At 29.5% G+C, this 24,480-nt stretch overlaps 1 protein-coding gene across 1 annotated transcript in view; it reads left to right on the forward strand.

Moving 5' to 3' along the window:
- The first annotated feature begins 342 nt into the window (after positions 1 to 342).
- LOC123291477 overlaps positions 343 to 24,480 on the forward strand; it is a 93,119-nt gene continuing 68,981 nt past the window's right edge. Inside the window, exons 1-2 of the mRNA XM_044871780.1 lie at positions 343 to 580; positions 21,383 to 21,831. Of these exons, the coding sequence (XP_044727715.1) occupies positions 343 to 580; positions 21,383 to 21,831 (687 nt within the window). The remainder of the gene's footprint in view (positions 581 to 21,382; positions 21,832 to 24,480) is intronic.

Raw genomic sequence — 24,480 nt, forward strand, 5'->3', positions numbered from 1 at the left:
ATTTCAAGAAATACGAAAACTCAAATCGAAATTTAAAAAAACCAATATTGGTCCATTCATTATGAAGAAACGCAAAGAATTGAATACAATCATAATGACCAAAAAGTTACCATTTAAAATAAATGATACCCGTTGAAATTCAAAAAACAATAGCAGGCCATCACACAAACGAAAAAACGAAATCGTCAACGTTTTTTGTGACCTATGGCCGCGGTAATCAACTGTCACCACCAACGTCATTCAATACATCAACAACACCATCCGACGAATGTAACATTATTTAGTGGGATATGTGTTGTTTTTGTATACATGATTGTTGGCATTATTATAATTAGTGACATAATGACAATCTATGCAGCGGCACCACCACCACCACCGGAAATATTAAATGAAACCATTATTACAAGGAATAAGCGCCAAACACCGCCAAAAGATATTCAGTATCCAGCTAATACAATCTTGGTCTACATACGTGAACAATGCTATGATTATGATTTTAATATTTCAACAGTTGAACAATATTTGGAAATCAATATGCAACAATATCAACAATTGAATATTGTTTTAATGGATCGAAAAGGTGAGTAATCGTAGTTTTTTTCAAAATTAGAAAAAAATCGAGAAATTTTTTTAGCTCCAATTTCGATAAAACTCAGTATATAAGGTAATTTTGACCCAAAAAGTACAAAAATCTGGTGCATTTGATGACTGGTCGAATGGTTTTTGAGATACGGAGAAAAATCAATCCAAATATTGCGATATCTCAGAAACTTTGCATCCAATCATTAAATAAACCTGATTTTTATAATTTTTGGATCAAAATTACCCCATCCCCCAAGTTTCATCAAATTCCGAAACAAAATTTTTTTCCCGATTTTCTGGATTTTTTCAAAGGGGTACCCCTTAAAAAAATAGCAAAAAATCGAGAAATTTTTGTTATCTTCAATTTCGATAAAAGTCAGTATATAAGGTAATTCTGACCCAAAAAGTACAAAAATCGGGTGCGTCGTTTGATGACTGGTCTAATAGTTTTTGAGATACGGACAAAAATCGATCCAAATATTGCGATATCTCAGAAACTCTGCATCCAATCATTAAATTAATCTGATTTTTATAATTTTTGGATCAAAATTACCCCGAAACATTTACACCATTTGTACAAATTGTGCTGAGAGAAATCCTTACAATTTCCTAAGAACTTGAAAAAAAAAATTTTAAAAAAAACTGTAAATAGGTTGAAATAACCTGAAAAAAATGCATAATTCGAAAAATTTGAAAAATAAAAGTAACAAAGACACTGCTACTGAAAAATAAAAACATAGCGACCTATCTTTATATTAACTATAATGTAAATTGAATTGAATATATTTTTTAAAGATTTCCTAGAATTTTTCTGATAATGTTCATACATTCTATACATAAAGTACCTATTACGCATTCATCCCTAGTGTTTCCCACCCTCTCAACGCCATCCACCGTATATCCTGATGATGCAAAAAATTCAAATGAATGGAGATATATATTTTAACTGTAAATCTGTTGAATATAGTTCCGATCACGTTCAAACACAAACAATGTAGATTGAAAACTATACAGGGTCTTGCTATGTAAATAAAAAAAACTTTTAACAAAAAGAAAACCGACTTCAAAAGAAAAAATTTTCCAAAACAAATTAATATGCACTAAAAAGTAAAAAAGTAATTTATAATATAATGTAGTTAAAATTATTGTTATTTTTGGGGTCGGTGTCAGCCAAGCTAATGTTGCAAACTGTTCTGTCAGAGTTGTTTCCTTGGCTGACACCGACTCCAAAAATAACAATAATTTTAACTACATTATATTATCGTTATTTTTTTTACTTTTTAGTGCATTTGAATTTGTTTTGGAAAAGTTTTTCTTATGAAGTAGGTTTTCTTTTTGTTAAAAGTTTTTTTATTTTCTGATTTGTTGTGAATCTGAAGTACACTAACTAATTTGTCACTAAAAAAAGAATCATCGAAATCGGTTGGCTTGATATTGAGTTATTCGTCCTCTTGTCGTGCATACTTAATGCAAATTTAAGATTTTTATGATTTTCTCACGGATGACGTTGTCAGAACTGGACGAAAATGAAATGGGACCACACGGGAAGCACCAGCTTTCAAACAGATAAAATCATCAAAATTGGTTTACCCAGTCAAAAGTTATGCGGTAACAAACATGAAAAAAAAAATACAGTCGAATTGATAACCTCCTCCGTTTTTGTTTGAAGTCGGTTAATAGGTAGATAATATTAGATAGATTTAATTACAATTATAGACATTGGGTATGTATTACTCATATAGAAACTGCTCATGCAGCTCGAAAAATTTCAAATTGCATTGCACGAAAGGTAGGACATTAATAAGAAAAAGCCCACGTACCGATGAAAATCACCGAGAAATGGTGATCACGCCGCTTTCTAAAAATTTAGAAATGTAGTATTGTTTGCCATCTGGATTGTTCTTTATTACGTAACATACCCTACTTCATGAAAGTTCATATTAACGCGGAGACGTGCAGTTCAATTCGAGATAATCATCTTTTTGCAATTTTTAAAAAGCTCAACTTTGTGAAGAATCAAAAATAACAAACAAAGCTTATTTCAAGCTTGAAATGTCTTATTTTAAAATATTGAAAAGCAAATTTATTTTTTACCATGCACGTTATCATAAAAATAGTTCCACTAAAAAGTTTTTTATCGCCTAACCAATTTTTCCACCTCCGGGAAGTGGTGGCTCCCACCTCCTATGGGCAAGATCGCACAAATTTTTGTTTTTAACTTCTTTAAGTAAGCTTTAAACAATACAGTCGCACAGTTTTTTTTATAAAGATTCATTGACTTTCCCTGGATTCCGAAATTTTAAGATACTTATACCTTACGATTGTCTGTTATAAGCAATATTACTAATGAAAATTAGCCCAGTTGGTATGGTATGCTATGCTTTCGTTTTATGAATACAATTTCGAATTTTCAACAAAACTCAAACCACAAATTATTTTACTATTTGATAATAAAACCACTTCAACCAAAAATTACTTGAACTTAGAATATAATAATAATTTTATATGTGTATGTGTATAGTTGTATACCTTGTAGATTACCCAGAGAGTATTATTTGGTGAAACTCGACTTATTTAGAAAATGTTATTTTTATGTTACATATATTGAAAGGATTAGACTATGTTATTAAAAGGATTTGTATACATATTCAGGTTTTCTCATACAAAAGATTTCAAATTAGTGTTAGTAAAAGCATATTATAGTGACTATACAAGCTGATCTACTACATGAGATATGAAATTTATGTCAAATAGATCTTTTTCATGAAAAACAGAAATGCTTTTTGTTAATTTTTTATGAAAATATAGTTCGAGTAGAGCATTTAACTCGAAAATTACGCATTTTCAACAATAAAAAGACTATGCAAAAAATTGTAAAAAAGTCACAATATTTGAAATGATTTAAAACGTTTTTTTATGCTCCACCACACACGTGATCTATGACGTCAATTCGACAAGCAATGAAAATAAAACAGTGTCAAAAATCGTATTAATATATCGTTAATATCAACTTTAAAGGGGAATTGTCTATATTATATCATCAAAGGCAGATCAAGGAAATCTACCGGAAATAACTATTTTTATGGTATGGGAGTTTTAGTGCAAGATGACAGGTTCAATGCACCCGAAGTTAGTGAAGTACAAGCAACTTTGTGAGTATTAATTTTAAAAAAGCCAAAATGCGTAACATTCTAGAAAAAAAATATGATTAATAAAATTTCATAAAAAAATTGTTGGGTCTTCGAGGGAGATCTATGGGGACTCTTGTAGCATATTGAATTTTGGTAAAAAAAAATGTTCATCATGACAATGATAATATTAGTGCTGTACTTATTAATAAATGATCTACGCAACAATAATAATTAGATTTTTCAACTTGCGATGAGCACGATCAAATCACTTTTTTTTCTAATAGCCATAACCATTGTAAACGGAAAAATAAAGTTTTTCTGGCGGTTTTTAAGTAGTATTTGATCACAGAGGTACAAAACACGCTCGATTTACTTTTATGCGTTATTTCAATCGCAATTCGTATATTTATGATAATTAATAAAAGTTAACTGACGAACTGACGTCACAGCGCCATTCGTATAACTTCGTGTGTAGTGTGAAACTACGTTGCTTTTTATTGAAATGGAATTTTGTGTATTTTCATGCTTTTGAAAAAAATGAAATGTTTTCAAATAAATTTCAGTCAGTCATTAAAAAGCTAGAATCACAAACAAGAGTCCGTTTTTAAACTAGTTTAAACTAGACATATTTGCATATATCTATTGTTTATAAGAACAATGGCCATATAGTACGCTTGAATGCAGCTTTCCTATACTTTTTCAAATCAAAACAAATCATTTTCTACATAACCTTTCGTTCTAACCCCTTCAAATATATATTTACCTTTCGTTATAAATAAAATTTGTTGGAAAATATCGTATAGATGAAACTTTGTATATGTATGTCAACATTTATATTAAACTTACCTATTTACCACAGCAATTTTGAACACGAACTTTACAAAAGAAAACTTAAAGATAGGAGGACACACAACAAAAACTTATTCTCTTTGGGATTCTGATGACGTCATAAAGTTTAAAAATTCGATTTTTTTGATAACACATGCAAATTTGATCCGATCTAATGGGATTTTGTTTTGAAATCCACTAAGTTTGGATCATACTTTTAAGTTGTGATGTCAATTTTTCGCTAGGTAACATTTATGTGTTTAATTCCGGGACCAGGACTGCACATTCGTGAAATCTTTTAAAGCTAGGTTAATTTTGATCACAAATTTGAAAAGTATGACCCAAATTTAGTAGGATTACATACTTGGTTTATCAAAATTGGATAAATTTTGGATGTGATAGAGCAAAATTAAATTTTTTGGATTCTGATGACGTCATAAAGTTAAAAATTTCGATTTTTTTGATAACACAGGCAAATTTGATCCGATTGTATTGGAATTTTTTTTGAAACCCACTAATTTTGGGTCATTTTTTTCAGCTGTGCTATCAATTGACTCCTTTTGGTCCACAGTTTACGAAAAGTACGCACATGTTTAGTCGCATTCACATTTTCAGTATTTGGTCAGTCATTTTAGTTTTTCATGAGATTTGCCGCTTACCTATATAGAAGCTTAGACCTTCTCAGCACCCCAATTCTTAGTATTTTATTACTGTTTTCCCGCATTCATTACTTTTTTAAGAAGTTTAATGCCAAAATGATCCTAGTATTTTATGTAGAATAAAAAGTAGTACTGAACGACAGATAAATGACTGAGGAGATGTAAAAGAAAATGGACAAATAGACAAAGATAGATAGAATAACAACCAACATCCATGGACATTCGTATGAATGAACTGAATGGCTACGTAGTATATGAAAAGTAAAATACATGGTTGGATAAGCTGAAACCTTTTTCCACTATATATAGGAGAAAATGTTTTTAAACCTTAATACACTCTAACAAAACTTTATATCAGATAATTTCTCACCAACTAACTTTTACTCAGTTAATCTCTTAACTGATCCAATGAAATAAATTCATTTTGTGAGTGTGTGTGTGTGTGTGTACGGTGTACGGCTACAGAGATGAATTAGTTTCGTTTGGTGATAGTATTTTTATCGAATAAATAAAAACAACAAATGTATCTTATTAAGTTGGTACTATTTTTTATTTTAATTAATTCAATTTTAGACCTTTTTCAATCAGTCGTGAGCCTACACAAAATATATTAGAATTGATATTTTTATACCATGTAATATATATCAAAGTATACTTAGTTTAAGCCCAAGTTTGTAACGCTTGATTGATGCTACGAATCAAATTTTGGTATAGGTGTTCATAAAATCACTTAATTAGTCCATTTTCGGTTGTCCGTCCGTCCGTCCGCCCGTATGTGAACACGATAACTCAAAAACGAAAAAAGATATCAAGCTGAAATTTTTACAGCGCACTCAGGACGTAAAAAGTGAGGTCAAGTTCGTGAATGAGCAACATAGATCAATTGGGTTTTGGGTCCGTAGTACCCATCTTGTAAACCGTTAGAGATAGAACAAAAATTTAAACATAAAAAATGTTTCTTATAAAAAAATAAACAACTTTTGTATGAAACATTTTTTCGTAAACATGACTGTTTACCCGTGAAGGCCCAAATTGTATAGTGTGTATTATATGGGAATATCAGATATGCATGTGTGACATGTATGTATGTATGTGAGTAATCAACACTGTCTATGCATGGTATTTCAACAATTAGCTCATTCAATTGTATCTTTTCACTTGTATATACTAAGTTTAGTCCCGAGTTTCACATACTTATTACAATTAACTTGCGCGGCTTAATAGTTACACTAGCTATTACTAAAAAGAAAATACCAAATAAATTTCCAATCCCGAGAGTTCAATAAAATGATTAGTTATAAAATTAGCCAGTGGCTTGATTTTGTAAACAATTAAAATGATTAGTAGAAGGTTGAATTATGTGGTTATAATCAATATGGTAATCATTAATTATAATATTTAATAGTACCTATACAAAGTGTATATCAGTAAGAGGAAATCAAACCTTTGTATATGAGATTATGTGTAATTAGTATAAGATCTGAAGCATTAGCATATGGGTGAAGGGTCGACCTTCACCCATATGCTTACCGAATGAAAGTTAATTTTCTATGAAATGTAAAATGTTAACAAATATTCCTGCAATGAGCCTCCTAAAAAATAATTGTCAAAACTATTTTTAATAAAAATGTCAACTCTTCGAAAAAATTCTTGATTTTGCTTAAATATAACGTATCTTCAATAAATTTCGAAATACAGTATTGGTATAATGGCTAATATATACAAGAAAAATAAAAAATATCACCCAAATTAAAGGGGGTTTAAAAAAATTCATTCACGTACGATAAAACTTAGCCAAAATATATAAGAAATTGATTTTTTGAACTTTATGACGTCATAAAATTCAAAAATATTTGATTTCGCTTCATCACACACAAATTTATGTAATCTCACTAATTTTGGGTCATACTTTTCAAATATTGGCTCAAATTTAATGTATCGTCAATAAATTGTGAAAATACAGTATCGTAGATTCTACATTTGGTATAGGTATAAACGAATATCGGCTATCCGATATTAGGTTTCAACCTAACATCGGTTTTCCGATATAAGAGTACAAAGAAATCCATTAATGTTCTAAGATTAAAATATATTTTCATTGCAGAACCTTCCAACACCCTCTTCCCCGAAAATCGGAAAATCATCTGTTGAACATTCTGTAGGTATATAAGTAGATAACCTAATCACTATTGTCTATTACTAATAACTATTATTATTATAATTAATATAATACGCACATATTGATAACAGTAAAAGATGTTACAAAAATCGACTAATAAAGGAAAATGAAAGAAACTGCTTGCATTTTACTAAAACCTTATGGAATGTAAGGCATGAGTTAGTGGTGAAAATGTTTCTTTTTGTTAATAAACAATAAATTTTTAATTCAAACGATCAATGTTAAAGTTCACTTAAAAAACTAGTAAATAGGCAACTTGTATGACGTAAATGTTAAGTGTTTTATTATGCATTGATAACATATATGTAATTCAAGTTGCCTATTTATTAATTTCGTAAGTCAACCTTAACCGCTCCATTGTATTAACACATTTATTTCCGACAATAACTCATGCATTTTACTAATGACATTTGACACCTACGAAACACATCCCATGAGGTTTTAGCAAAATGCGAGCAGTTTATTTCATTTTCCTTTATTTGTAACATCTGTAACTGTACTAATAGTTCAAATGTTCATACTGATATGTAATTTGGATGTAAGTTATATCCTGGGAGTTGACAATAAAATACCAACTGGTTTTTTTTCCATTTTATCTCGGTTTTCAGTTTTAACCGAAAACTTCTATGTTTTCTAAAACTTGATTGTTTTAAAACGTACAATGTACAACGAATGTCATGTAAAGAACATATTTATGAATGTATAAAAAAAGAATTAAGTACTGAATCTGAAGTTGACACTTTTGTAATTTCTCTATTTTTGTACTAAAATACTCAAACATAATTAAAATGTCTTACAGAGAACACACACTCAAGTATAAAGAAAACATTACCCAAATGTCTGAATAACGATGAAGTTACTCACTAACAAATATAAATGAAGTAAAACGACAAAGTTTCTTTTTTGTAGTCAAGTTTTTTAACAATTATAATGTACGACTATCCTCTGTTAATGAATTTGACCACAATTTATTTATTGTGTAATTTATTGTACAAATTTTTCAAAGCTTTATTCAAAAATAATTTTAGGATAAATTTATTTTTGAATAGAAAGCAGAAAGTTTTCTTTACAATTGTAAATATCACAAACAAAATGCTTAACCTACAGTCAAGACATTTTTCAAAAAGTTTGAGTTGTGAAATATCATTCGAACGATGTAAATAAAGCACGAATGCAGTGAAGATTGTTTTACTCCAGTTAGTAACCAACGTACAATAGTTGTTACACACAATAGTCATTACTTATACCATTTGTATACTAACATGTAGTGTAAGAGCTAATATTTAGAGTCTACATTGCCTTGAATCATCCTGTAGATAATTGCTATTTATACATCCTGTATTTAATTGATATTATTTATTGATATTGCTATTTATTGCATAGTATTTGTATTAAGGCAGTATTCTGGTCTAGAAATTTTAAAGAATGAATTTTTTACATATTTTTTTGGTTAGACCCTTAAGAATAGGTCCTTAAACGGATTTTTCAAAATTCGAACTATTTTCGGAGATAGAGCGGATTAGCTGGTAACGAAGATCGAATTTATCGCTTTGTACTACGAGCTTCCAAAGAAGGCAAACCAGCTCGGTTAGTAGAAATAACTTTGCAAGACATTGCATATGAAGTAGACAAAAGTTCAAATCTTGGATCGTCGATTAATTCAAAGTGAGTCTTAAATATCATTATTCGAGTTACTCTGCACGAATTGTCTCTCAGACTTACAACGCGTTTCTCTTGAAACTACATTTTTCGAGGTGGTTGGCATGAGAGCTCAACCTCCATTCGACCGATTCCTTTGAAATTTGGTGGGAATCTTCTTTATAAATCTCTTTATCACTGAATTTTGGATTTTAAAAATTCCAATTTTTTGTATTTTTAAAAAATTTGAAAAGCTCAAAGGAGTTAAAACAAAATAGCTCGACGCCATTTTGTGAATTATTATTTTTTGACTAGGTTTCAGGCGGTAAATACGCCACTGGACTATCAGCTATAAGAAACAGATAAATCTGACACGTTCTGTAACAAAAAGCATTATTATGTCACGTATATTTAGTAATGCATATAACATTTATCTGATTCTAAAAATAAATTTTTTTGTTCAATTCTGGATTCCATACCAATGCAATTGAAACAGATTAAATAAATAAATTTAGTTGAAAAAACATTTGATTAAAAAATATGAATAAAAGCCATTGTACGAGCAGACACCATTCGTTCAATCGACTTGGAGTATGAAAAAACCGACTGGTATATTTCCAATGATCGAAAAAATGAATGAATTTTTTTTCGCCACAGCCATCCGAATTCGCGAAATTGACACTTAATGCAGAAGTAAATTCTCTGTAGTCTGCAGTAATATACATGAAATTTTTTTCATAGCCTGAACGTGACGCAATAAAAAAATTTGGTTGCCATTTTTGTATTCAGCGGGTTAAATATGATACAAATTGGTAATATTATGCTAAGTGCCAAAAACATGCCAGGCACTGTCGTAGTAATAACATGTTGAAAATATTATTACTGACAATAAATTCGAGCGAGTTTGTATGCTCAACGCAGCATAGAATACAAAATTTAAGACGCACAAGCATGTATTGTTTAAAAAATGTATACATCAGGGGTTTATGTGCTGTTTTTTTATTTGTTTGGATACATTTTGTTTATTTAAATAGCAGTTAATAAAACGTAGCATGCAATTTACCAGAGTGAAAAAAAAAAATTATTACTTTTTTTATTTGCAAACGTATAAGGTTTACTATTTACTAAACAGCTGATAGTACAAGAGACGGTATAAGGTCGATCTTCACCCATCTGATTACCAGATGAGACATAGTTTTCATTCATAGGTAAATGACGGTGGGTCTTTTCATACTTTATTGATTTATAAACACGCCTGTCATAGTTTTTCTATTAAAAAGTGTTCATGGCTATATTTAATTAAATTAATTTTAATCAATTTTTTCCATAAACTTACCTTTCTTCTGATACCAATTTGGATTGATTAACAGATCTGTGCAGATCTGTTAATACCATATGAACAGGTAAGTCAATATAGGTAACTACACCGATCTGTTAACTAATCGAACTTGGTTTCAGAAGAAAGATAATTTAATTACAAAAATAGTGATTCTATTAAATTAAAAATAGCCATGAACACTTTTCGATGGAAAAACTATGATAGACGTGTTTATAAATCAATAAAATTTCATTAAAAATATGTCTCATCTTTTGATCAAATGGGTGAACATCCACCTTATACCGTCTCTTGGACCACGAATGCGTAAATGGACAGAATTGTAAATATTAGGAATGATTGCTCTAATTTTTTTATTTTTACATTTTATAGATGCTTATATTCTTCAGTTCAGCAAATTGCCTAGCGTTGATATATTCATCGGGACATTGCCTTTGCTCCCTCTTGATTAATCCCCCCCCCCAACCGAAAGGTTTCTGATTTTAAACAATATATAAAAAGAATAATAAAAAAAAATTAAAAATTTAAAGTGAGTTCCTACTTGAAATAATTGATCGGTGGTACAGTTCGCTGTTTGATCCTAGGTAAATGACGGTGTTACCTTTTCAAACTTTATTTCTTCAAAATTTTACTGAACTGATATAAGACATCAGGAACATGTAAACAGTCCTACTTTAAATTCAAACGTGAATATATCCCACTTGAAACAACTCATATGAGTAGTATATATGGATTCAGGGCTCAATGTATGCGCATTCAACTTAGAAAATATATAATATGTAGGCCAACAATGTTACATAATGGTTTTAATATATGAATAATTCTATATACTTACAATTGTAATACCTACGTTGTTATATTGTTACATATACAACAATAATATAAAATAATTACATCAATTACGATACAAAGTTTGACAGAAAACATTATTTTATATTTAAAATAATGTATGAATTTACTAAAAATTGTGTTTATTGTCTAAACCATTGAGACACTCTTTTTGTTTACTCTTTAGACAATAAAATTCTATTTAATTGAAATATAATTTTTAAACGATAGGTATCGTGGAACACCCGGTAGGAACTATGCTCCCATCGCATTTTCGTGTATTATAAATGTAGCGCTTACCTTTTTATTTACAAGATATTTTTTTCCCACTTCCAGTAATAACTGACTGATTCTCACTGAACTCACTCTCACATTTTTTTTTCAAATGAAAAACATAAAATTATGATAAAAAATACAAATTGCCAAATTATAAAAATATTTTTGCATATTCCCAAAGTTCATGGCAAACTGGATCGCTTAAAAAAGTTTTAGTTTCCCAGGTGGCCTAGGTGAAAATGGTCGATATTTGCTGTGGTTTTTTGTTGCACTTTTTTTGGTTTTATCTCCCAACCAACAAACAAATCAGGACGATAATGTGAGGTAGAGAAAATAGTTCCAAAAACTACACATTCAGTTAGAAATTGAATGATGAATCTTTCCCTATTCTACGTCAGATAGAAGATAATCACCCACTGTTTTCCACAAGGCAAATAGATCTCGGTCATTAAAATCGTATTTTTTCCCACGAGATGATGTTTTATCCGATTGGAGTATAGTCCACGATTTAAAGATGCGTTTAAAAATATTTGTCCAGATATTGTATGAGGTTGCTCATACATTTTGATGCTGAAATATACAGAAGAAATAACAACGACTAATTGAAGTCTTTAAATCCACTTTCTGAGAGCAATTGGTTGTTTGTGTAACCAAAGTAATATACTTAGTGTTTAGTTTACTTCTAGGCATAGGCCTACTACGATTATGACAGAATACATGCGTAAATCAATGCATCTAAGAAAGAGATATTATATACATGTGTTGCAGCTTTGATTCGCGTTGAGTCAGTTGTAAGATATACTTTTGCAATTTCATATAACATCTATAATACCTCTTACTTGAATGCATTGCCTAGATGTAAACTCAACGATTTGTATACGAGAAGATAACCATGGATCTCATTGAAGTTGCATACGATCAATAAGAAATAAGAATCATCAGCCCGTTACAATATATCCAATAAACCTTAAATACCATATGTTTATATTTTCTATGACAAATAGATACTCATATGAAATGTGAAAAGGCTTTTTTTATTGCAATAACATTTCAATTTAATGACTACTGTAATATTTTTATTTCAAAATAAAATATAAAAGAGCCACTTGTTGGATGTTAGGCATTTATCTGTACATAAATATTTAAATAGTAGTAGGTAATATTATGATACTTCTTTTTATAATTATGTAATATGTAATATGTGAAAACGCATTTAGTAAAGCTACTAGTATCACATTATGGCATGGAGAAGCTCTTTATTATAAGCTTTACAATTTAAAAATATTAGAATCTGTAATTTTTAAATTAAAAATAACTACAAGAACAGATACAAATGTGCCTTTTTGTAAGAAATAGAGACAAATTTCTACTAGAACGTTATATTGCGTGTCCCCGGATAAAGGCTTTTTAATTTTAAGAAAAAAAAGCCATTCTTTATAAAAAAACTTCATTATTTTTCATTTTGTTAAACTACCCTTCCTTTTAAAAGTTAATTAACAATTATGACTCTATACAAAATATCAAGAAGATCCGTTTACTTCCAGCATCATTTTTTTTTTGAACAAAAGTTGTAATTACAAAAAAAAAAACGTAAGAAAGAAAATAATAATAAATCAATTTACATGTACTATTCGAGAGTGTATTTTTTTGTGAGGGCTAAGTTAGAAATTTAAAAAGAAAACTTATTTTCTCGGATAAACATTCACTAAGAATGGAATTGTCAAAGTTGGAAATATCTGCTTGAAATTCAGTCATGAATTTGAATCTTGAGTCATAACTTTTAATTCCGAGCAACTTTTCTTAGTAACATTTTGTTAACCTATAAAAAGGATGGGTAGTTTACCAAAAAAAAATCGAAAATGGTTTAGATTCACAATTCGATCCATTAAAAAAATAAGTGGTGGAAACGCAAATAAACAATGCGTTATATCATAAACTACTATGTACTATGCATTTATATGCGCTCCCACCATATTTTATCTAAAAATTGTAAACAGGTATTTGAATAGTATTGGATTATTGTTTATTATTATTATTCATGTATTGTGAATAGGTATTTATTAGAGCTATTTGCGAGCCCGCAAGTGAGCGGGCTAAGAAACTTCAAGAAACTATAGTTCGTAAGTCAATTAGTAGAATTTTATATATCATTTAATTACACTGGTCAACAAAATTTGTTTTTTTTTTGTCACATTGATGCGAGAGACATTTTTTATAGTTTTTGAGGATGCTGAATGCGAATTCAAATTCAGAATTCTCTAATACGTAAGGTTTTCAAAATATTTTTAGCTAAAAGAGGAAAAAATTCATTTTTTTGTTATATTGAATTCCGTAACACCACTATATATTTCTTTTTTCATATAAAAATTTGAAAGACTTCCTTTTCTTTCCCTCTTCCTTTAAAATACTTTTTAAATCATTCCGATATCCATTTTGCTCTTCGAGAAATCATATCACATTTATTATAGTTAAAATACCTATACATTGTATTACTACTAATATAAATATTTATGTATAATTAATTAATTGTATACTTATATATTTATATATTACCTATTCTATTTCTTGGAAAAAGATTTTGCAAAATGGTTTTTGAGGGGGAATTAATGGTATTTTCTGATGACGTTAATGTTTTCGTGAGGAAAAAATATTCACTGGTGAAATATGACCTCGAATTAAGAAGAAAAACAAGATTTTTTCATGTTAAGGGACGAGTTTCTCGATAACGTGACGTGCTGAAGCAATTTTGCAATCAGATTCATATTCAGCACGTCAAAAACTTTTCAAAAAGTAAAGTCATGCTTCTGTGACAAAATTTGTGTTGACCAGTGTTATTATTCATGTATTGTGAATTGGTATTTATTAGAGCTATTTTCGAGCCCGCAAGTGAGCGGGCTAAGAAACTCCAAGAAACTATGTGGCACTCTCAATTTCATATTTAAATCAGAAAGTCAGCTCGATATTTTGGGGTCGCGAATAGCTTAAGAATAATTAAAAATTTTGTCTCCAAACTCATATTGATAACGAGCATGATAAGTCCGTTACTTGTGAAATCGGAGACATTAAATATTGGGTATGTAATGATAATTTTTCTCGATCAAAAATTGATGTCGACGTTACAAATATTTAACCCATTCTAATGCCTAGATAAAATGGATTACTTCTATTCTAAAACTCTTAAAAATAACTACATAATAAAAAAAAAAAAAACTAATACGTTCTAATCTCATTATTTGTACCCCCAATGGAATATACTTTTCCACGTAAAATAAGGTAATGTAATAGACGTATATGGATATTCCTACGAGCGTATATTCCTAATATTCATATGTAGAGAGTCGGTAGATATCCACCTAGCAACATATTTTAATATTTAATAATAATCATACATATATAGGTATATAGAGATACAAGACTTCAAAGATGATGATAGTAACAACCTCTGTATCACTTCATTTAATGTTATATAATATTAATTCTCATGAGACATCCGGTAAAATATTCAATTATTATGTAATTGAATTCTTGATGAAAATGTTAACGATATTCCTTGTAATAACTTTACTCCCATAATTTAAGCAACATTTTTTGACATGTCGCTGACATTTTATATTGTAAACCATTACCCAGGGATACAAACATCTTAAATTGATAAACTTACATTTATTGTAATGCCAGAGGCGTACCTAGGTAATCAAAGGCCCAAAAGGCTAAAGGCTTCTCAACCACCTTTCAAGCTGGCACAACAACACTGCATAAAAAAAGTGAGGTCGAGTTCAACGAGCAACATAGGTCAATTTTGTCTTCGGTCTGTAGGATCCATTTTGTAAATCGTTAGAGATAGAACAAAAGTTTAAATATAGAAAAAATTTCTTTTAATAAACAACTTTTGTTTGAAACATTTTATCATAAACATCACTGTTTAACCGTTAGGGCGCAAATTGTATAGTATGTATTATATGGGAATATCAGTTATGTATGTGAGACATGTATGTATGTTTAATTTGACAGTGTAATCAACACTGTCTATACATGGTATTTCAATAATTAACTCAGTCAATTGTTTGTTTCCCCTTGTTTTTAAATATCTTCCTAATCAACAGCCGTGCGGTTAAAAGCGTTATCGACTTTAATCGTTAGCCTACTTAGATTAAGGTTGCGGGTTTGAATCCAGGCAGCGCGGCGGTAGTGTAAAGTATTATAATTAATGGGGCGGTAGGATTGATCACATTGTCGTTGCTTGGATAAGAACGAAGTAACCGACTCCACTCACATCATAAATTTAATTGTATATATGTATTTAGTTTAATAAACAAAGATTAAAAAATAATGATGTAGGTGGCCTCCGTTATAGACGTATATATCAGAAAAACGGAGATAAAATCCCATTATTTCTAATTCTAAAAAGGGTTTAGGTGGTGACTAGTTATTTGGCAATAAATATGAATAAAAAAGCGATTTGTGATCAAATTTGTTAGAAATGATTTCAATCTCGAATCGCTTGAAAATAGCATGAATTTTTTGTTGGAAACTTAATCATCATAAATATCGGAAACAAAAGTGTTTAACCATAGGTTTTTATACGAAAATGGCCCACCATATATAGAATTCATTGGTTCTAAGAATCATATTTACCCTTCTTTTGTGTAAATAATACTTGATGTACGGAAGTCGAATATTTGTAATATCTTCTTTTTTTTTCAGAAAAAGGTACAATATTGAAAGGATGTTATCATGTTGTGATGACATTACCTAGTAGAGGTTATTTCTACCTTGGCTTAAATGTTATGTATCATGCAACGATCCAATACAGAAAATATATAATTATTATTTTAATGTCTTTGACTTTTCTTAGAATTTTTTTTGTAATATAAAAAGAAATGATTGTAATAGTATACGCTGGGTTTGTTTCTCATTTAGCTGTTTGAGTTCAAGTTCCTTTTTATGATAATATGTACTGTAAACATTTTAATGTTATGTTTTTAAGTAAAGTCAAAGTTTTCTTTTCGAATGAAAATTTTCCTTGTTAATGATTTCATACTTTTCTATCTGACGAAAATAAAATTGGTTTGAATAATTTAGTTTAATGTGTGCGGTAATATTAATTAAATATTGCTTTTGGCCTAATTATGTTGGTATAGTTTCATCATAGATTGATATTTTTTTTTTTTAAATTATAAAATCGAAAAATATTGTTTGATTTACAAAAAAGTAAATACTTAAAAAAATGTATTTAAAATTTGAGTAAAATAGTTCAGTAAATAATGAAGATAATTAAAAAAAAAAAAATTATATTTGTTAATTAAGCAATATTCCATGTTTTATTATCACCTCAGGGTAGATTAATTTCTTACAATTAAAACAAGTGAAAACAAACAATTGGCTGATTTAATTGTTGAAATACCATGTATGGACACTGTTGATTACGCACTCGTGTGTTTTTACGACATATAAGTAACGAAAGATAGCCACTCTTATTCACAAAGTAATAAGAGTATCATTTGTCTTTCTTCCTCAGTGGATATAGTAATAAACAAACAAACACATACATAATACATGTAACGTATAAATTTAAAATATATTTTCGCCTAACAAATAATTCGAAGAAAAATGTTAATTTTTTTGTAAGGGGCATTTTTTATATTTAAAATTTTGGTATATCTTTAACGGCTTGTAAGAAGAGTCTTACGGACCCAAGACCCACTTGACCTATGTTACTGATTTACGAGCTTCACCTCATTTTTTACGTTCTGAATTAAAATTTCAGCTTGATATCTCCTTTTGTTTTTTAGCCGAACAGAAGGATAGAAAACCGAAAATGAACTAATTAGGTGATTTTATGAGCACCTATACCAAAATTTTGTTCGTTTTTGAGTTTTACTTATGCTAAAATTTTCGTAGCAATATTTTTAAGCGTTGTAAACTTGGACTTAACTTAGTATATCTTGATATATTTCATATACAGAGTGTTCTACAATTGACTGTAGAACTTTCGCTTCCTAAATGCTGGTATAGCTGATTTACTAGTAAGAAAATTCAAGTGTACATTCGACGAAATATTTTTGGATTTAAGAAGAGATGTTTGAGTAATCAAGAGCACTCGGTATATTATTTAATAAATGTGTGTCACAGTCGAAGTAATTTATTAAGAATAAAGATAGTGGAAAGGTTTTCTCTTTGATACTTCCTCTCACATAACCTACTATTATCTTTTGATGACGTAAAAGCTTGGCACGTGCCAAGCAATATGTGAGAAGCGTACGAATGTTATATGAATTCGGATAACATAATTCAGAGTGTGTAACTACAGCTATGTTTCAATTTCAATGTTTTACATAATATATGTTAAGGATGTATGAGCATGGTAGTGGAGGCACAAATTTAAAAATAGATATTTTCAATTTTGATGATAAATTTATATTATTACTTGACGATATAAGACGAAAAGTAAGAATAAAATTTTTCGATATCTGGCTTAATTTTCAAAATATCGAAAATTGAAAATTTTGTTTAATTATTTAGCTTTCGATATTTCGAAAACCAAGACACATATCGAAAAATTTTATTCTTATTTTTCGTCTACATTCATAAAGTTATAACAAAATTCATCATCAAAGTTGAAAATAAGATAAAAATAATTTCAACCCTTAATCTACCCTGCTCTTACATCCCTTATATGGACGGTGACACTTAGTTTTTTTCTTTTCTAATTCATTGCCATTATATTAATTTTCTATTAAAAAGTTTTTTTTTAAATTTGTTTTCATTCATTCCAAATGAAAATTTATCAAAAACTTCCAAAATATGTCGTTTTTTGAGATTCCTCCATAAGAGCCAATGTATTTTATATCGATTTTTAATGACTTTTTTCTTAAAAATTTGCAGGGTTACCTAAGCTGAAATTTTAACCACATATTCTTTGAGTAAAAGACTACTGACAAACAAATTTTGAGCCTTTAAATCAAACATTGTTGTCATGCTCATACATCCTTAAGTGTAAAACCAAATTTAGCTATTTAATTTTTTCGAATGTTTAAATTGTTTATGGTTTGTTCTACAAACTAAGCAGGTATTCATTAATAACGTAAGCACTTGGTCGGGGGGGGGGTGGTTTCAAAAATATATTCATGTGCTTACGTGGAGGTACGGGGAGTTAAACCCATTCTTACGTAAGATTTTAAGGGTTGAAACTTAAAAGTACATTTACGTCAAACTGTGAGTTTTAGTGTAACTGACCCTTTTCTAACAACGTTTTATTATTCGGCAAAACAAGATTGAATCTTGCGTAAGAAAGGGAGGGGTTCGAGAAATCCTATGCATGCGTACGTGGAGGTAAACGGGAGGTCAAAAATCCTCAAAATTATGTTTACATAATTAATAAAAGGTCCCTAAGGACGAAAATGAAGTGTTTTGGCTCGGCATTTTTTGTACATTATAATCGCGAAATACATTTTATGTTAAGTTCCTATGCTAATATCGATATTTCCGAAAAGATTTGGAACAAAATCCCGAAATATACATATCGGTAGGAAATGTAATGCTTAACAACTTTTATCAGAAGGATCTTTTTCCTAAAATACACAGTTTCTAAAAAAAAATTAAAACTTTTAACTGGTCTATTTTTTCTCTAAAAAGCATAATTTTTGAGTAAATTTTTTAAAATTGTGGAAAATCGTTTATTTTTCTGAAACCCCGATTCTGTGAATATAATTCTATAATGAATGTGTTGCTTTTTGATCACTCGTGGACGTGAAAGCTTTTGATGAGGGAGATCCGAAGAACATTTTAGGGTGGGTTAGAAAAAATTTCACAGAAAGCCATTTCACCTATCTAATATTGCGATGTCCTTTAAAAGGATATCGTTGTATATAAAAATTTAAAATAGGTAGAAACATGTAATACTATGCATCATTGAGCCTTACTCGTACATGAGTTTTAAAATCGTGATGTAATTTTACTATATATCCTCAAAACGATTCGACACAACACAACTAGGCATTGTAAAAAAGAGATATTGATCGCATTTCATTCAATTAAATTTACAGTAAATAAAATAAAAATTGATATGAAAACGATTTAAATCTATTCTTTTACTATTTCACTTTGATAATTATGGATGGTTATTGTGTGCCAGATAACAAATTACTTTATTTTATTTATTTGTATACATTGGGATTGAATACATGCCAATTTAGTTATTGTTATAGTTTGAAATAATATTACTAGTACAGTTAGAGATGTTACAAATAATGGAAAATGAAAGAAACCGCTCGCATTTTCTTAAAACCTCTTGGAATCTATTTCTTGGGTGTCAAATATGATTAGTAACGCATGAATTAGTGGCGTAAATTTTTTTATTTGTTAATAAACAATAAATTGATAATTCAATGAAATGGTTCATGTTAAAGTTGATTTACAAAATTAATAAATAGGCAACTTGAATTATTATTATTTGACAAGCACTTAGCATTTACGTGATACAAGTTGCCTGTTTACTAGTTTTTTAAGTGAACTTTAACATTGATCGTTTGAATTAAAAATGTTTTAGGATAAATAAAACAATTAAGGGTCTTATTGTTTCATCCACTTACACGAGGAAGTGTATTTCAACTTTGAAATATAATGCACACTCGTGTTTGCATTTACTCTATACATATAACAAGAACGACTAATTAAGTACATTCAAGTCTCAGAAGTAAATTCGAAGGTCAGTCTAGTATTCGATATTCCCAGAGCAGAGCAGTACATCTAATGATATATATATATATATACATTGTTTATAATTAACATAGCTTTTGTCCTATTTTCTTCAGCATTATATCAAATATAAAATAATACTTGCAGTATCACGTACAAAATAAGGTTCATATGCTTTTGTTATTTTGTTGTCATCATACAACATCATCATGTTCTACTACACTATGGTATTCAACAATCTTTCTTTCGCCATCTCGTCCTTTCTCTCTACCCTTTCCCTCTTTTGACTTTTCATTGATAACAACGATATATTATTTATATGTAGGTAGAGTGTACGAAACAAAAAGCCTGTTGAAAAGGAGGTGTCAGGTTTCAAACCCGCTGTTTATGCCTGTACCAGCAGTTATCCAAATACTTCGCTGGGAAATTTAAACTATAAAAATAAAGACTATCGCATTATAGCCTTTACTTATTTTTCTCTCAATTATGCCCCCTCCTTTGTTTATAATTACATGGTTTTAAATTTATTGATATGGAACCCTAATCTTTTTGAAAATAAAATATAGCCAATGGTACTCCTTGATACTGTGACTTTCTCTAGGTGAACGAACGATTTTAGAATCGGTTAGGTAGTTTTTGAGTCCATCCATCAAAACAAATATACAAAAATCAGAATTTTATCTTTATACAAAAAGCTTACTTAATGGCCCAAAATTAATGGGTTTCAAAAACAATTTCAATAAGAACGGATCAAATTTGAATGTGTTATCAAAAATGATATCGCATTCTTTAACTTTATGACGTCATCAGAATCCAAAAATTTTAATTTTGATCTATCACATCCAAATTTTATCCAATTTTGATAAACCAAGTATGTAATCCTACTAAATTTGGATCATACTTTTCAAATTTGTGATCAAAATTAACCTAGCTCTAATAGATTTCATGAATGTGGAGTCCTGGTCCCTAAATTAAGCCCATAAGTGATAGCTAGCGAAAAATTGACATCACAATCCAATTTCGATCCAATCTTATTGATCGGATCAAACTGGACATATTCTCCACATATTCTTTAAGTAAAAGTCTGCCTATAAAAATATTTTGAACCTTTAAATCAAACATTGTTGTCATGTTCATACATCCTTAAGAAATATATTTTTGATATTTTAATGAATACATTTTTATGAATGTGACAAGTCTCCTTAATATTTATTTTTCTTTTTTCCAGATACATGCACGATATCTTCAACGGCTGCTGCTGATGATGACGGTGATACAAGCACTTCATCAGACACTACAGATGATAGTCGTGGTGGTAACAAGAATAACTTTAACATGAATGACGGAAAAAAACAACAACAGTTAGCTCACTTAGTGACTGCCTTAAGCCATGTGAATGTAATTGGTATGGTAGGATCACCAGCTCCTGCTCATTGTGAAACAATTGTACATTTGGCACGTGTTTGGCATAAAAATTTAGTCACATGGACATGTCCGCATCATGCTACCACGCTATCATCAACAAAAAATCAAGTTAATGATAACACAACAACCATCTTCTCCACGTCTAATGCAAGCAAGGATGGTGGTGATGTGCCTTCTTCAATGGCAACAGTCACAACAAATAGTACATCATCAGTGGGTACAACAAGGCATAATCATTTTCATACGGAAAAGGTAAATTTTATTTGGTGTTTATTGTTTGTGTGTTTATATTTGTATATGCTATCCTTTTTAAAATTCAATTCAAGTAATGGCGAACCCAAAACAGTATTTATTCGGGACAATGGGATAGATCATTGATATCGAATTTGCCACATTACTCATAAGTAGTCGCATCAATGAATGTTCTTACTCAGGAGTCCTCAAAAACAGCTCCGATTTTGATGATTTAAGAAAAAATGTTTCTTTTTGTATATCATTAAAAATCAGAAACATCTCAAAGGGGAAAATAATCTGGAGGGGGGAAACACAGTGTCCCAACTGATAGATCGACGTCCAGCTTAAATCCCTTATGATAGAAGTTTCGAGAAAATATTGAGTTTATATTGTAGGAGTCATTTAAGGAGTGATTTTTCGAAATGCATTCATTAAAGAGATGAAAATATATACAAACCTTCATTTTTGAGTTCACCAGCCGCCATAATTGTGTTGGTTTTTTAAACTCTTCTAATTAATAAAAAAAAAAGTTTTAAGCTCTGATATTCAACTCTTTCTATACAGGGTATTTCAACAATTAATTCAGTCAATTGTTTGTTTTCACCTGTTTAAAATAGCTTTAGGTCTATCTCTTATGGTTCATATAAAATGGGTCCTAAGAATCCAAGATCCAATTGACTTATGCTGTTCATTTACGAACTCAAACTCACTCAGGTTTTGGGCACTATAATAATTTCAGCTTGTTATGTCTTTTCGTTTTTGAGCTATCGTGTTTAAGGACAGATAAGCGGAAATGAGTACAGATAAGTATCATCAATATTTCTAAGCGTTACAAATTTGGGACTAAAATAAGTATGCCTGATATATATTTTATATATTCTATAACATAAAAATGAATCGTTGAATGTGTTGCTAAGCACATATCTCGAGAGCAGTTGAAGCGATTTCGCTAATTCTTTTTTTTATAATATTCCTTGAAGTACGAGGATGGTTCTTACAGAGAGAAAAATTTTAAAAATTGACTGAAAAAGTCTAAAAACAACACTTTTCTATTTTCCCATACAAAAGATTCACAATAATAATTAAAGGTCAATTTGAACTTTATATACCATAAAGTTTAAGTGTTAGTAGGCGGGTTCCGGGAAAGCAAAACAATAGAACGAATGCTTTCAAATGACTTCATTTGGAGCAACAAAAGTAGTTCGGGAAAATTTCATACCATAACTTTTAAGGTTTGTAATAGTATTTGCATTTGTATGTTTATTAATCATAACTACTATAGCCCATATACTTTTTCCTTTCACAGAAAAGAAATATGAAAAGTATTTAAAAAATAAATAAATAAAGATCGACTGTTAGGCGGTACGAAGTTCGCCAGGTCAGCTAGTAAAAGATATAATAATCATTATTAGCAACGTAAAAAATACCTTAAATTTAATTAATTAAATAAATGAATATTATGACTGTTTTTAAACATTTTTTTTTTTTTTTTTTTCATTTAGGTAATAATTTAATAAAAGACACACATTTATTTAATTAAATTGTGCAAATAAAATGAGCAAGGATTTAACACAATACTATATTTTTTAGTTATATTTTTTATCTGAATTAAAAATATCAGATAAATGGTTGTGTTTTTTTTTTTTGTGCACTATTTTAATAGAAAAAGTAATAGTGAGTTAGAATAGAAAAAGTAATAATAGTCCAGACCATTTAGTATAGAATGTATCAGCGCATGGGGTTGGAAAAATGTTTGCCAATATTTGTCATTCGTATTTACTTAAAAGGTCAATAAATTATATAAAAAACTTTGAAACATAGTCAGATTATCATATCGCTTTTTGGTACGTAATTTAAGTTAATCCTACGAGTCAGAATACTTTCAGTCAAAAACATTTTCTGATTAATTTTGGTAGTTCGAAAACTGTTCAAATTGACAACGTGAGTTTTCATATATCAGCTGTCTGTCGCCTGTCTGTCCTTCTATCATCACGATAACTCAAAAAGCGTTCACAGTACGTTTACAGCGTACTCAGGACGTAAAAAGAGAGGCCGAATTCGTAAATGAGCAACATAGATCAATTTTGTCTTGGGTCCGTAGGATCCATCTTGTAAACCGTTAGAGATAGAACAAAAATTTAAATATAAAAAATGTTCCTTATAAAAAAATAAACAGCTTTTGTTTGAAACATTTTTTCATAAACATCACTGTTTACCCATGAAAGCGCAAATTATGCGCAAATTGAATAGTATGTATTATATAGGAATATCAGTTATGTATGTGTGACATGTATGTATGTGTAATGTGACAGAGTAATCAACACTGTCTATACATGGTATTTCAACAATTAACTCAGTCAATTGTTTGATTTCACTTGTTTAATATAATAATTTACTCGATAAGAAAGTTATTGGTGTTGTCAGGCTAAATTTATGGTTTTAGCATGATTATTTCTTTTAAAACAATTATCATTGTAATTAGATTTATATAAGTATAGTATTACATAAACAAAAGTATCTCTCTCTCTCTTTGACTAATATATCCGTACAACCACAATTAAATAGCTTTAATTAGCTAGATACGACTAGCTTTGTAACATTATTATTATTATTATTATTCAATTTATACAAATTTTAAATGCTATTTATCCATGATAACATGATTAT

Source organism: Chrysoperla carnea, chromosome 2 (assembly GCF_905475395.1).
Source record: "Chrysoperla carnea chromosome 2, inChrCarn1.1, whole genome shotgun sequence".
NCBI classification, from domain to species: Eukaryota; Metazoa; Arthropoda; class Insecta; order Neuroptera; family Chrysopidae; genus Chrysoperla; species Chrysoperla carnea.